Source organism: Panthera tigris, chromosome D4, assembly GCF_018350195.1.
Source record: "Panthera tigris isolate Pti1 chromosome D4, P.tigris_Pti1_mat1.1, whole genome shotgun sequence".
In the NCBI taxonomy this organism is placed as follows: Eukaryota; Metazoa; Chordata; class Mammalia; order Carnivora; family Felidae; genus Panthera; species Panthera tigris.
The window spans coordinates 12,631,775-12,645,292 of NC_056672.1; the positions used below are offsets into that span (position 1 = coordinate 12,631,775).

The 13,518-nt window shown below is 42.5% G+C and overlaps 1 protein-coding gene across 2 annotated transcripts in view; it reads left to right on the forward strand.

Annotated features, from left to right (window-relative positions):
• Positions 1 to 11,660: 11,660 nt before the first annotated feature.
• Positions 11,661 to 13,518, forward strand: part of SMC5 (structural maintenance of chromosomes 5) — a 95,485-nt gene continuing 93,627 nt past the window's right edge. For both annotated transcript variants that reach the window (XM_042965309.1, XM_042965310.1), the window contains exon 1: positions 11,661 to 11,956. In XM_042965309.1, the coding sequence (XP_042821243.1) occupies positions 11,763 to 11,956 (194 nt within the window). In that variant the 5' untranslated portion in view covers positions 11,661 to 11,762. The remainder of the gene's footprint in view (positions 11,957 to 13,518) is intronic.

Consider the following 13,518-nt stretch of genomic DNA (forward strand, 5'->3'; position numbering starts at 1 on the left):
ATGATCAGCAAGATCATGACCCAAACCGAAGTCAGGCACTTAACTGACTGAGTCACCCAGGCGCCCCTCCACACTCTAAATATTTAATACGAAATTGTGTCCCTGGCCAGTGAGGATAGTTGGGGCAACTGGTGAAAACAAATTTAAACCTTCTTTAGAGGGTCATGTGCTCTCCAACCAGGCAGCACACGTTTCCCATACATAAAGCTGCACAGGAGGACTCAAAATCCAACATTACAACACATTTGGTCAGTGGTCAACACACAGCAGAATTAGATACTCAAGACTTCATAGGATAAGAGTTTTTGATAGACAGTTTAAAATAACTATTTTAAAAATGGAGACCACCCCTGCCCCCAAAAAAGTATTGAGCACTTAACAAAAGGCAATAAATACTCTATGAAAAAAACAAGCAGGCAGATTAAAGGGAACCAAATGGAAATTCTGCACATGAAAAATATAGTCACTAAAATTAAAAATTCAACAAAAAGGCATAACTAGACATACTAACTAGACGTACTTAATGGAAGAGAACCCGGTGAACTAGAATATAAGGTAATACCGTGAATGCAATACAGAGAGATAAAGAAATGAAAAATATGAAGGTAGCAGAGATTGACAGTATCCAGTGTATACAATGAGGTTTCCAAGAGAGAGAGAATGGGGGAAAAGAATATTCAAAGGGAATATTAGACGGTTTCAGAATTGGTGATAGATAAAAATGTTCAAAATCAGGAAGTCTAACAAATCTGAGCAATTAGTGAAACTAAATCCACACCTCGATCCATCATTATGAAATTATGAAACAGATTCAAATGAAAAAGACAGATGAATTACAAAGGAATAAAAATGAAACAAAATCAAACTTCTCAACAACGAGGAAAGTTGGAATAATACCTTTAACACGTTGAGAGAAAATCATGTCACCTGGGAATTTTAGCATTCAGAAGGACAAAATCATGACATTTTCAGATAAACAAGGAAGAAATCTTGTATTTTTCATATGCGTGTACATATATATTATATATATATAATATATATATATGCAGGTATATATACAAATACAGGTATTCCTCAACTTACAATGGGGTTATGTCTGACAAACCCATTGTAAGTTGAAAATATCATAAGTCAAAAATGCATTTAATACACCTAACCTACTGATCATCAGAGCTCAGCCTAGCCTACCTTAAACATGCTCAGAACATGGGGCACCTGGGTGGCTTAGTAGGTTAAACATCCAACTCTTGACTTTAGCTCAGGTCATGATCTCACAGTTCATGGGTTTGAGCCCCGCATCGGGCTCTGCTCTGGCAGTGCTGAGTCTGCTTAGGATTCTCTCTCCCTCTCTCTCTCTCTCTTTCTTTTCCTCCATCCCTCCCCCTCCCCATATAAATAAACTTAAAAAAAAGTAACATGCTCTGAAGACTTACATTAGCCTACAGTGGGACAAAGCCATTTAACACAAAGCCTATTTTATAACAAAGTGTTGAATGTTGTATGTCGTTTCTTGAAACTGAAAAGGCGAGTGCTTGTCTGGGTACAGAATGGTGGCCAGTTCTTTACCCTTGTGACGCTGGGACTGACTGGGAGCTATAGGCGCTGCCCCCCCCTCCCCCGCGCGGCACCAGAAAGGAATTTTGTATGTCACCAACCCAGGAAAAGATCCACGGTCCAAATCTGAAGTACTCTTTCTGCTATGTGTTGCTTTCTCACCATTGTCAAGCAGAAAAATTGTAAATCAAACCATATCTATATCAATGATAGTAAAAGTACGACATATCGACATTGATGGGATGTAGCTAAATCGATACATGAAAAGAATCCTGTCACCTTAAACAGTTCATTTAAAAGCTGAAAAAAGAGAAAATTATTGAGCCAAGCAACACACTCAAGAAGTTGGAAAAGGAACAGGAGATCTAAAGAAAGAAGGAAAACAGAGCATACATTAATCCAATAGAAACAAACAACAAGTAGAGAGAGAATAATCTGTGCAAGTATCTCAAGAATTAGACTAGCAAATTAAACCTAAAAGTACTGCCCTAGACCCAGGCAACCCACCCTGGGGCCTGTTGTAGGGCTTTAAACATTCCATGAAAGTTCTCTGATTGTGCTGTGAGTTGAGAATATTGGGCTATCAATGTGTCTCATTGTTTACATTTGATACCGCTGATGGAAGCAGCCAACAGGTGGGCCTGAAGGACCAAAGGGACTGTTAGCAAGCCCAGGAAGAGCTATGGTCTTGGGAAAGGTTGTACGAGAAGGACTGTGGCCAGAGGTGGAAGAACACAGCTATTCTCCAATCCCCCCGGTAAACCCAACCAAAAGTCAGAGGGCAAATGAGCCTAGATGATGCAGGTCATAGAAATGAATCTCTCAAGCCACAGAGCAGGGTGGAGGAGTGGATGAAGGATATAGTGAAACAAGCAGAAAAAAACACATCCCCGAGTCTTTAAATCTCTTAATGTGTTTTCTCATCTTAGGGCATTATCTAGAATCTTTAATAGTGGGGATTATGGCATCTTTCTTTTGATCTTAATGAGAACAAACAGTTTCTCCATTAATTATCATGTGTGCTTTAGGTTTTTGATCAGCGGCACTTATCAAGTTAAGAAACTTCAGTGCCATGCATAAGAATGTAATAAGTTCCTAAGAACTTATTACAAATAGACATTGGGCTTTATCAGATGCTTCTTTGCATATGATGAGATAGTATGATTTTTCCCCTTTAATCTTTTAGCATGCAAATTACATGGATACAGTGTAGATTCTTTTTTTCTCAGTTAGAAATGTCTTGAGGCGCCTGGGTGGACCAGTGGGTTAAGCGTCCGACTTCAGCTCAGGTCATGATATCACGGTTCGTGAGTTTGAGTCCTGTGTCAGGCTCTGTGCTGACAGCTCAGAGCCTGGAGCCTACTTTGTATTCTGTGTCTCCCTCTCTCTCTCTCTCTCTCTCTCTCTCTCTCTCTGTCTCTCCCTGCCTCAGGCTGTCTCTCTCTGTCTCTCAAAAAGGAATAAGTATTAAAAAAATTTTTTTAAGAAAAAAAGAAGGAAATGACTTGATTTTTACGTGAAACATAATTTCACTGTAAAACAGCATACAGCATGTTTGTAAATGTTAAAGGATAATAATAAAATGACCACTCATTAGCACTGATACAGCATGAGAAATGGAACACTGTCAATAACCTGGAGGCACTGTGTGGACTGCGGCCCAGTCACATATCCTTCCACTGCCCAGAAAGATAGCCATTATCCTCAAATTCATGTTAATCATTCCTTTCCTTCGTATTCTGTAGTCCTCATTCATGTGTATGCATCCTAATATATATGGCTTAGTTTTACTGCCATTTAAAAATTATGCAGAGGAAATCAGTGCATATTAATTCATCGTCATGTGTCTTTTTTGTTCAAAATTATGTTTCTGAGAGTCAGCAATGCTGAATTTCTAGCTGTAGTTCATTCATTTTCATTACGGTATGGCATTCCATTAAGTGACTATACTGCAATTTATTAATTAGTTCTGCCATTGATGAATATTTGAGTTGGTGATGACAATGCTGCCAAAATATTTTTTGTACAAGGGCCCAGGTACCCATGGGAAAGAATATCTTTGGGCTGCATGTCTAACATGTGAATTGCTGTTTTGTACGATAGGTACGCTCTACTAAATCAGGAGAAACTGCTTCCCAGCTGGCTGCACTAATCTACATAACTCCTACCAGTGTAGACTGCACGACTCCTACCGGTGTAGATGAGTGCCCCCAACATGCTAATGTCAGATTTTAATTGTTGCCAATCTGATAATTCTGAAATGGCATTTAATTGAGGTTTTAATTTGCATTTCTCTAGTGACACGTTAAATTGAGCCTCTTATCATATGTTCTATGACCACTTGCATTTCACCTTATGCAAAATGCCTTGTTTATTTTGCCCATTTTTCTAGTGAGCTGTGTAACATTTTCTTACAGATTTGTAGGAATTCTCTTAATATTCCAGGTAGTAAGCTTCTGTTTATTTTTGTTTTAAGTTTATTTATTTACTTTGAAAGAGAGAGAGAGAGCTGGGGAGGGGCAGAGGGAGAGAGAGAATCCCAAGCAGGCTCCACACTGCTAGCGTGGAGCCTGATGTGGGGCTTGAACTCACAAACCGTGAGATCATGACCTGAGATCATGACCAAAATCTAGAGTTGGGTGCTTAACTGATGGAACCACCCAGGCACCCCTAAGCTTCTGTTTATTTCAAGTGTTGCAAATACCATTTTTTTCTTTTTCTTTTTCTTTTTCTTTTTCTTTTTCTTTTCTTTTCTTTCTTTCTTTTTTTTTTTTAACCTTGTGGTTTCTCTCCCCACCCTATTGTGGTGAATTTGTTTAATGAAAGGTCTTAGTTTTTAATATGTATGAATTCATAATCTTTTTACATTCTTTATGATTTATGTATTTTTTTGTCTTAAGAAACTCTTCCCTACCCTGTGTTTTTAAAGATATTTCCATATGGTTTCTTCTAAAAAAGTAAACTTTTGCCTATTCCCTTTAAGTGTGTGATTTATCTGGAATTATATCCAGCCAACCTGCTAAGCTATCTATTATTTCTCAGAACAGACTCTATATTTACATTCATTTCCTACTGCTGCTATAACACATTACCACGCTCTCTGAGGCACAAAACAACACATTCATTATTGCACAGTTCTGGAAGTCAGAGTCCCGAAAATGAATCTCATGGAACTAAAATTAAGCTTTTGGCAGGGCTTTGTTTCTAATGGAGACTCTAGCAGAAAATCCATTTCTTGTCTTTCCCAGATTTTAGAGGCTTCCCGCATTCCTTGGCTCATGGCCCATCTCCAGCTACGCCCTCGCTCTGACATCTGCTTTCATTGTCTGACTCTGACCCCCTGCCTCTCTCTTCGAAGGACACTTCTGATTATACGTGTCCACTGGATGATCCAGGATAATCACCCCATCTCAACACTCTTCACTTAATCACGTCTACATATTCCCTTTTGCCCTGTAAGCTGCCCTATGCACAAGTCTCAGGGATTACAATGTGGGCATTTTCGAGGAGCCATTATGCTGCCCACAGAAATTTTCTTTTGCTGTAGATTTCTTAATAAGGCCCGTTTTGGTTTTCCTTTTTTAACTCCTCCAGCTGCTCTATTTTCTTAAGTGATTTGGCAGGCTAAGATCTCCATGAAGTGCTCAATAGAAGGAGCAATAGAATTGTCCTGAACTTGTTCCAGAACTTAAGACAATATTGCTAAACATTCCATCATTGAACATGAGTTTGCTGAAGGGTTCTGAAGTTGCCTTTTCCTGGTCAAAGGGAGTTTTCTTCTACTTGTATTTTCCTAGAAATTTTGACCATGAATGTGTGTTGAAAACAATTGAACGCTTTTCTTTTTCTGCCTTTATCTTTCTCCTATAAGTTTCTAATCTGAAGAATCATATTGATTTATTTGATTTGCTAGTATTTAATCAACCTTGAATTCCTATCACAAACCCAAGTAGGTCACAATATATTTACTTTTACGAGCATTGCTATATATTTGCACATATGTCCATGAGTAAGATAGATAGATAGGAAATTTTCATTTCCATTAATTTACCAAGAAATTAGGAGATTTAGACATGGTAAGATTCATAAGAGGAGTTGGAAAGGCATCCTTCTTTTTCTGTACTCAGAAAGTATGGGTAGGATTAGAGTGCTGCTTCTCAGCCTGAGGGACGGGGGCAATTTTACCCCTTCAGCGACATTTACCAGTGTCTGGTGACATTTTTTGTTGTCAAATCTGTGGAGACACTGCTGGCTTCTAGCGCACAGAGGCCAAGGATGCTGCTGACTATCTTACAATGCACAGGACAGCTGCCTCCTCTTTCCCCCAGAAAAGAATTTTATCTTACCCCAAATGTCAACAGTGCTGAGGCTGGGGGTTTCTTCTCATTCTAAAATAAATCATCACCATCCTAATTTGTAATTTTGTATTTTTTCAGAGGGACTTCAAAACTTTTATAAGCTTCTAGGACCTAGATCTTGTGGGAAAAAGAGAGAGCACTGTGTAGAGGACAGCTGTGTGTGTGTGTGTGTGTGCGCACAAGTGTGTAAGCAAGAGAGACAGACAGGGAACAGCCAGCTATTGGGCCAAAGCCAATATGAGAAACAGGTGGAAAAAGAGAGAGATTTTTGTCTTCACATAATTCTCAATCACAGTTAGTAAGAAATTGGCCACATGCAACAATGTCAAGAAACTGAAGGAAAGTCATCAGTATGGTATATAGTCTAGCAATTTTAATTCTTGGTATCTATCCTAGAGAAATGCTAGCACATATACATAAAGTTGTGTCTGAGGATATTCCCTGAAGCAATGTTTGTAAAAATGAAAAATTGGAAGCAATCTAATGGATTGCTCTGATGTCAAATCAGAGCAATAAAGTGAGATACAGCCATACAAAAACCCTACAGCAGTTATAAAGGAACTAGTTTTATATGTGTCAACATGGATATATCTCAAAAATACATTTTTGCATGAAAAACAAAATTGCATAACTATTCTTACCATATTTTGAATGTTAATACATTTATATATGTATGCATGTAATATCTTATATCTTTATACAATACATTTATGTAATGCATTCACACTCAAAATAATACTACATATTTTCAGTAGGTAAAATGGATGTAAATATAAAAATGGCCTTAAAGGACATCATGTTACACCCTGAACAAGTGTATAGCAGTATCTAACTGGAGAATAAGGAGTACAGCAACAAGATTGAGAAAAAAAAATGTCAAGTGCACACTAATTTGATCTGTGTTGTTCTAATTTTTAAGAAGAGAATGTATACATGTGTTTCGTGGGTTATTGTTTAAAAAGTAGACAATGGAAAGACAATGAAATCGTGCCCCACTGGTAACAGTGTTCATTCTCGATTGCAGGAATAATGCATGGTTGTTGGTTTCTGGTTTGAGTTCTTTTGGGTTTTCCAACTTCCTAAAATCATAACAAAAACACAAGTACAATTTTAGTTGTGAAAGGAACATGATGGCTATTAGTCAAAGTGTTGGAGGTGAGAACTTAAAACCAACAAGTTCCTGGGAGAGTTTATCATTTGTGTGGCAGATTTCAACAGATTTAGCATGGTTCTGACAGTCACCAACTTTCTTTCCTTTGGGAAGTAACACGGTGCGGGGGGAGACACTCGCCCTTCCCCTGGAGACCCCTGACCTAGTCTGAACGAGGACCATCAAATCATTTTGCAAGGACTGGTGGAGGGGATTGCTCCTAGCACCTTGTTCCTGATCTTTCCGAAATTGCAGGCAAATTCCTCTCAGAGCAAGTTAATACCGTTCTTCCCATTTCATATCCTTAAAAGAAACGAAGGCCCATTTAGCTATACAGACTCTCTGTCATGCCACATTACAAAGCACGTGTGAAACCTGATATTAATCCCTAATGATCTTTCGATCTTTCCATTGGTTTCTGTATCCAAGAGATGGAAAATTGAGAAAGACGCAAATCTGTTGAGATACTGATCCAGAATAGAAAAATGAGTTATGAAAAGGTACTTAGAACAGTAGCTGGCATATATGGTTTATGCTGTTAGTATTAGCTATTACTACTAATGGCATAGCTATTACCACAACCAATTCCAAGGCTAATAACACCATGGGAAGAAGAAGCAGATATTTTGATTGTTTAGAGCTTTTCTATGACGTGAGAAACAAATTTTTTAGAGGTTAAAATCTAGAGAGAAAGTGTCCTTATCTCTAGCAGAAGCTTGCTGTATGTGGTGTAAGTTCCCCCTGGGGAAGGGTGCTCACTCTCCTCAGGACCCCTCATCCCTGCCTACATCCTCCCCAGCTGTACTTTAACAGGGTTAATCAGAAAGTGTGGATGAGGGGGAGCTGGGGAAGAGGGGTTGTTTCTGGGTCCCAAGGACTTCCGTTTCAGCACACTTTTCCCTCCTTTTCAAGCCTTGAGGGCTCACTTTCCACTATAAGAATTTGCCGGAAGCAAAGGTAGCATTTCCTCTCACTTGGTATATAAACCAGGAGATCATCTCTGTCATTCTGTGAAGGTTCTTATCAGAACTGGAAGAGTAAACCATCTTAGTCCGTGTAGCCTCTGCAGAGTCTCAGTTCGTGTATCTTGCCCCACCTTCTTGCTACTCTAGCACCATTATCAAGGGCTTGGAGTAAAGCCAAGAAAGACAACACAGAAGGTGGCATTTTGAGGGGGAGGTGAAATATATTCATGGTCCTTGACCCTGCCCCTTTCTTAACTTTTTAAAGTTTGTTTATTTATTTATTTGGAGAGAGGGACAGAGAGAGCTCATGAGCAGGGGAGGGACAGAGGGCGGGGGGCGGGGGTGGTGGGTAGAGAGAGAAAATCACAAGCAGGCTCTGCACTGTCAGCACAGAGCCCCATGCAGGACTCAAACTCATGAACAGTGAGATCATGACCTGAGCCAAAACCAAGAGTGGGATAGTTAACCTACTGATCTATCCAGGCATTCTGAGCCTGCCCCTTTCTGCCAGCTTTTTGCCAGTAAATAGTTTATTTATTTTGAGAGGGAGAGAGGGAGAGAACGTTTGAGCAGGAAAAGGACAGAGAGAGAGAGAGAGAGAGAGAGAGAGAGAGAAAATCCCGAGAAGGATCCCTACTATCAGTGCAGAGCCTGACATGGGGCTTGAACCCACAGACCATGAGATCATGACCTGAGCCATGATGTATTTAGTAGATCTATTAGTAAAAAGCTATTTACTATTTATTTATTTTCAGAGGGAGAGAGAGCAAGTGCGGGAGGGGCAGAGAAAGGGAGAGAGAGAATTCCAGGCAGACTCTGAACTGTCAGTGAGGAGCCCGATGTGGGGCTCGAACCCATGAACCATGAGATCATGACCTGAGCCGAAGTCGGACGCTTAACTGAATGAGCCACCCAGGTGCCCCTATAAATAAATAGACTTAAAAAAAAAAAAAAACCTATATCACAGAAAAAATATTTAATGTCATGGAAATACAATCATAATATATTATGTGAGAAAAAGAGGGTGTAATAACAGTATTATAAAATAATATAATTCATGCAGCATCATCCTGAGGTTTTTTTGGCAGACGGGAACAAAAGGACTATATATATCATACATACACAAGGAAAAAGATAAAAAAAAAATGCACTAAAACCTTAGCAGTGATTAGTCTGGGTAGAGTAATTAGGAGAAAATTTTCCTTTTGTGTATGTTTTTCTGTGTGCTCCCAAAGTTCCTACGGGAACTTAACCAGTTCCTATACTGGTTTTGTAATTAGAAGCAAAAGCAATAATATTTTCCTTTTTAAAAGGTGGTCGTAGAGCATGACTGCCTGGCTCTTTAGATAAGAACTCATAGCCTGTGTGCATTTGTGGGTCGTCATAGGCTCAGGGACCCCTTCTCAACTTTCAAGGTCATAAGCACAATTTGATTCATCCACTAAAGAATAATGGCACAGAAATGAGTTCCTGCCCTCAACTACCATTACTCTGCCTATGTTATATTTCCATTAGGATAGAGTCCCCCAAATGTGGTAATTTCTTCAAAGAATTTGACTCTTCAAAGGCTCTTGAAGTATGGTAACAGATTACTTTTTAAAAACTTTGTAGTAGCGTGGTTAGGGAGTGACAGTCTAGCGCTCTCCTACACTGAGCATTTGGGCAGTTTTAAAATTCTTTTCTGTATTATAATTTGTATTTATTTCTAGTAACCCTGACAAGTTCATATGCTTTCTTTCTCATTATATGTTCTTTGGTAACAACTTTTAGAGAGCACTGATTCCACTCGTGTGAGAGGAAGAAGCAGGCGCCTAGGAAAGGAACACTGTTCCTCGGAGACAGGAATCAGCGTTCCTGATTTCTTTTCTTTTTTCTTTTTTTTTTAATGTTTATTTTTGAGAGAGTGAGCCAGAGCACAGGCAGGGAGGGCAGAGAGAGAGGGAGACCAGAGGATCCCAAGCTGGTTCCATGACAACAGAGACCCGGATGTGGGCCCAAACCACAAGCTGGTTCCATGACAACAGAGACCCGGATGTGGGCCCGAACCACACAAACCCTAGATCATGACTTGAGCCCAAGTCAGCAGCTGAACCGGATGAGCCACCCAGGCGCCTCTACTGCAATAGTTTTCTACATGGCCTCCCCACCTCTATGCTCAAGCCCCTCCAAACACCAACCAGAGTGATTCTTTAAAATTTTTAATCAGGCGCGCCTGGGTGGCTGAGTTGGTTAAGGATCCAACTTCAGCTCAAGTCATGACCTCCCAATACGTGAAACCCGTCGGGCCCTGCCACCGGGCTCTGTGCTGACAGCTCGCAGCTTGGAGCCTGGAGCCTGCTTCAGATTCTGGGTCTCCCTCTCTCTCTGCCCCTCCCCTGCTCCTGCTCTATCTCCCTCTCTCAAAAATAAATAAACATTAAAAAAAAACCCACAAAATCTTTAATCAGATCATGTCCTTCTCCTGCTTAAAAGCATCCAATGGCTTCCCAGTGCTTCAAAAATAAAATTCAGCTCTTTCCTGGTGGGCAAGGCTCTGCTTTGCGATGCTGTTCACTTCACTGCAGCCACACCAGCCTTTCCTTTGTTCCTCAAACATCCCACTTATTCCCATTCCAGAGCTTTTGTCCTTGCCCGGAATACTCTTTTGTCATTTACCTTGGTTCCCCCTCATTCTGGGTTTAACTCAAGCATCACCTCTGCGCCTCCCCCCATCACATTTGTTCTGGTTATTATTTTTCATAGCACCTAGCATAGCCTGGAAATGCCCTAATCCTTTCTTGCTTCACTGGTTCTTTTTCTGCCTCCCGCATCAGAAAGCGCTCAGACACCCAAGCTTGACTGGCTCCTTCAGTACCGCGGCCCCAGCCTCTCGTAGGTTGCCCATTATTAGCCGAGTAAATGAGGAGCTGCGTAACCGTCCGTGCGCCTCTTCTTCAGTGAGGTTAACCACATGCGTGCGAGTAGGTTTCAGTGAAAGCACGCGCTCATTGAAGCCAGTGAAGCCTAGCTCGTGGATTTCTAGAAACTTCGGGAGAGGAAGCCTTAAAAGGCAAGGAGGGAGCCAGGGGGGCAGAGAGTCTCTGCTGAGTCTGTTCACAAGTGGGAGCGCGCAGGGGACCTAGCCCGACGCTTTTAGGGGAGACACGGGCATAGGGTCATTGCAAGAGTTTTCTTTTTGGGACGCGGGGACCTGATTGAAGGCAAACAGGGAGTCAAGTGAGAAGACGAAGAGCCAAAGACAGGAGAGCCCGGGTGCACTAGGTCGGTGTCCCGACACAGCTGGTCGGAGGTCGCCCGCCCTCGCTCTCAGGTGTCGCCGCGAACGCCTCCCTCTGTCCCCTCGCGGATCGGCTTCCTCAGAGGGCTGAAAGGACTTTCAAAGTACTAAATGCCATTGACATCTCTGAGTTAAAAAAAAAAAGCAAACACGCAACTCTGAAAAACGCACAAACGCTCGTAGAGAAAGATGGGGTAGCCGTCTCCCGGGAGGACGCCGCCCCCACCCGCTCGCGACCCTCATCCTCGTCCGCGTTCTCTTTGCCTCCCGCCTCCTCGGCCGCGCGCCGAGGGGCGGGGCGGCCCGCAGACGCCGCCGGGCCCGGACTGCGCAGGCGCGGGGGCGGGCTCGCGGGCGGTGTCGCGCGCCGGGCAGTTCGCGCGGGAGCCGGGCGCAGGGGCGCCGGGGCTGCAGGTCAGTGGGAACGGAAGCGCTTGCGGGGCGGAGGGGAAGCTAGGATGGCGACCCCGAGTAGGAAGACGTCGACCCCAAGCTCCCTGGCCTCCAAGAGAGCTCTCCCGAGAGACCCCTCGTCGGAGGTCCCGAGCAAAAGAAAGAGCTCGGCCCCGCCGGCGCCGCCGCCACTGCCGCTGCAGTCGTCCAGGCCTTTCGTGGAAGGCTCGATCGTCCGTATCGTGATGGAGAACTTCTTGTGAGTGGCCGGAGGCCGCGCCGCGGCGGGGAGGCAAGCGGGCCCGCGCGGGCGGGGGGCGCAAGCTGCGTGGGTGGGTGAGGGTGGGTGGATGTGTGGCCGGCTGTGGGTCTGGTCGTGAATTCAAGTCGGAGTTACCGTGAGGATTTTTACTGAGAGGCCGTGGGGATTGACGTAGGTGTTGGTGTGGTAGGTGTGCGTCTGATGTGATGCGGATATTTTATTCATTCAGCCAGCGTTTTCTGAAGGCGTCATATGGCGGGCAGGGGACGTGGTAGGGAATAGATTTCTGGCGGCAGGGAGTCACGGCCCACAGACGGAGGACATAATCTGTAATTGATCAAAGTATGGGCGCTGGGAACTCACAGGAAGCAACAGTTAAATCAGAGGGGCAGTGACGCTGTGGCAGAATCGTGAAGAGTAAGCAGTTGCCAGGGGGACAAAATGGTGAAGGTTGTCGCGGATGGAGGTTGAAATGTACCAGAAAATTAAGCCTTACTCTCAATTGTTGGACCTCCCAGCAGACCCTTGACCCCTCCAAATCCAGCTGTCTTTCCTGGTTCCTTTTCTTTCTCTCCAGACAACTAATAATCATAATAATCGTCTTAGAATTTAGTATGTTTTAGCACAAATACTGTGTATCTCTCTAGCATCTTACATTTCTTTTGGTCGAAGTCTTTTTTTTTTTTTTTTCTTTAAAGCTTGCACATAGTGGCTTAGGGTAACAGAATTGTGGTAGCAATACCAGCGTGTTTTTCTTACCCCAAGTATCTATCCTGTGCCAAGTATAGAAGTAGATGCTTTATTTACACAGTGCTCTCATTCTTGTAACATCTCTTCATCTCCATTGATGAGATGAGCTTGGAAAGGTTAATTTACCCATGTTTACACTGCTAGTAAGTAGCTGAATTGCTGTTTGAATCCAGGTCAGGAAAGATAAATATAATCAAATGAGTTATCTACCATAATAATATAGATGAGTGTGTGTGTGTGTGTGTGTGTGTGTGTATTTGTGCCATGCGGCACAAAGGATGAAATGGTTAATTTCATCCACAACTGTGAGAAAGAGCTTTGTACGGGAGGTTATAAAAGTCTTGAAGGAAGAGTGTTGTAGACAGAAGGAACCACCTGCAACAGTTTGTATATTTAGGAAGTGTCTAGTATTTTAGTATGGCTGGGACGTAGGATGTGAGCAAATATGTGAACAGAGCTGATACTGAAGAGGGAGGCAGCTATTGAGAATCTGCGTTTTCTATACTAAGGAATTCCAATTTCATCCTCTTGGCAACCAGGATGCATTTTAAGCAGGAAATGACATGTGATTTATATTACTCTGGAAGCAGTGTGAAGGATGATTGAGAAAGGGTGCAACATTGGAGGCAAGAAGACTTACAACAGTAAGGGATGATCAGAGTTTGAACCTTGGGTAGCAGTGGGAAGTAGCAGAAAGAAGAGATTTGTCAGGATTTGGCTTTAGACTGGGAGGCTGAGGGTAAGAGAGTTATGCAGTATTTTTCTCAAGTCTCTGCCTTGGTTCTTGGTCAGATGTGATGCTATTCAGC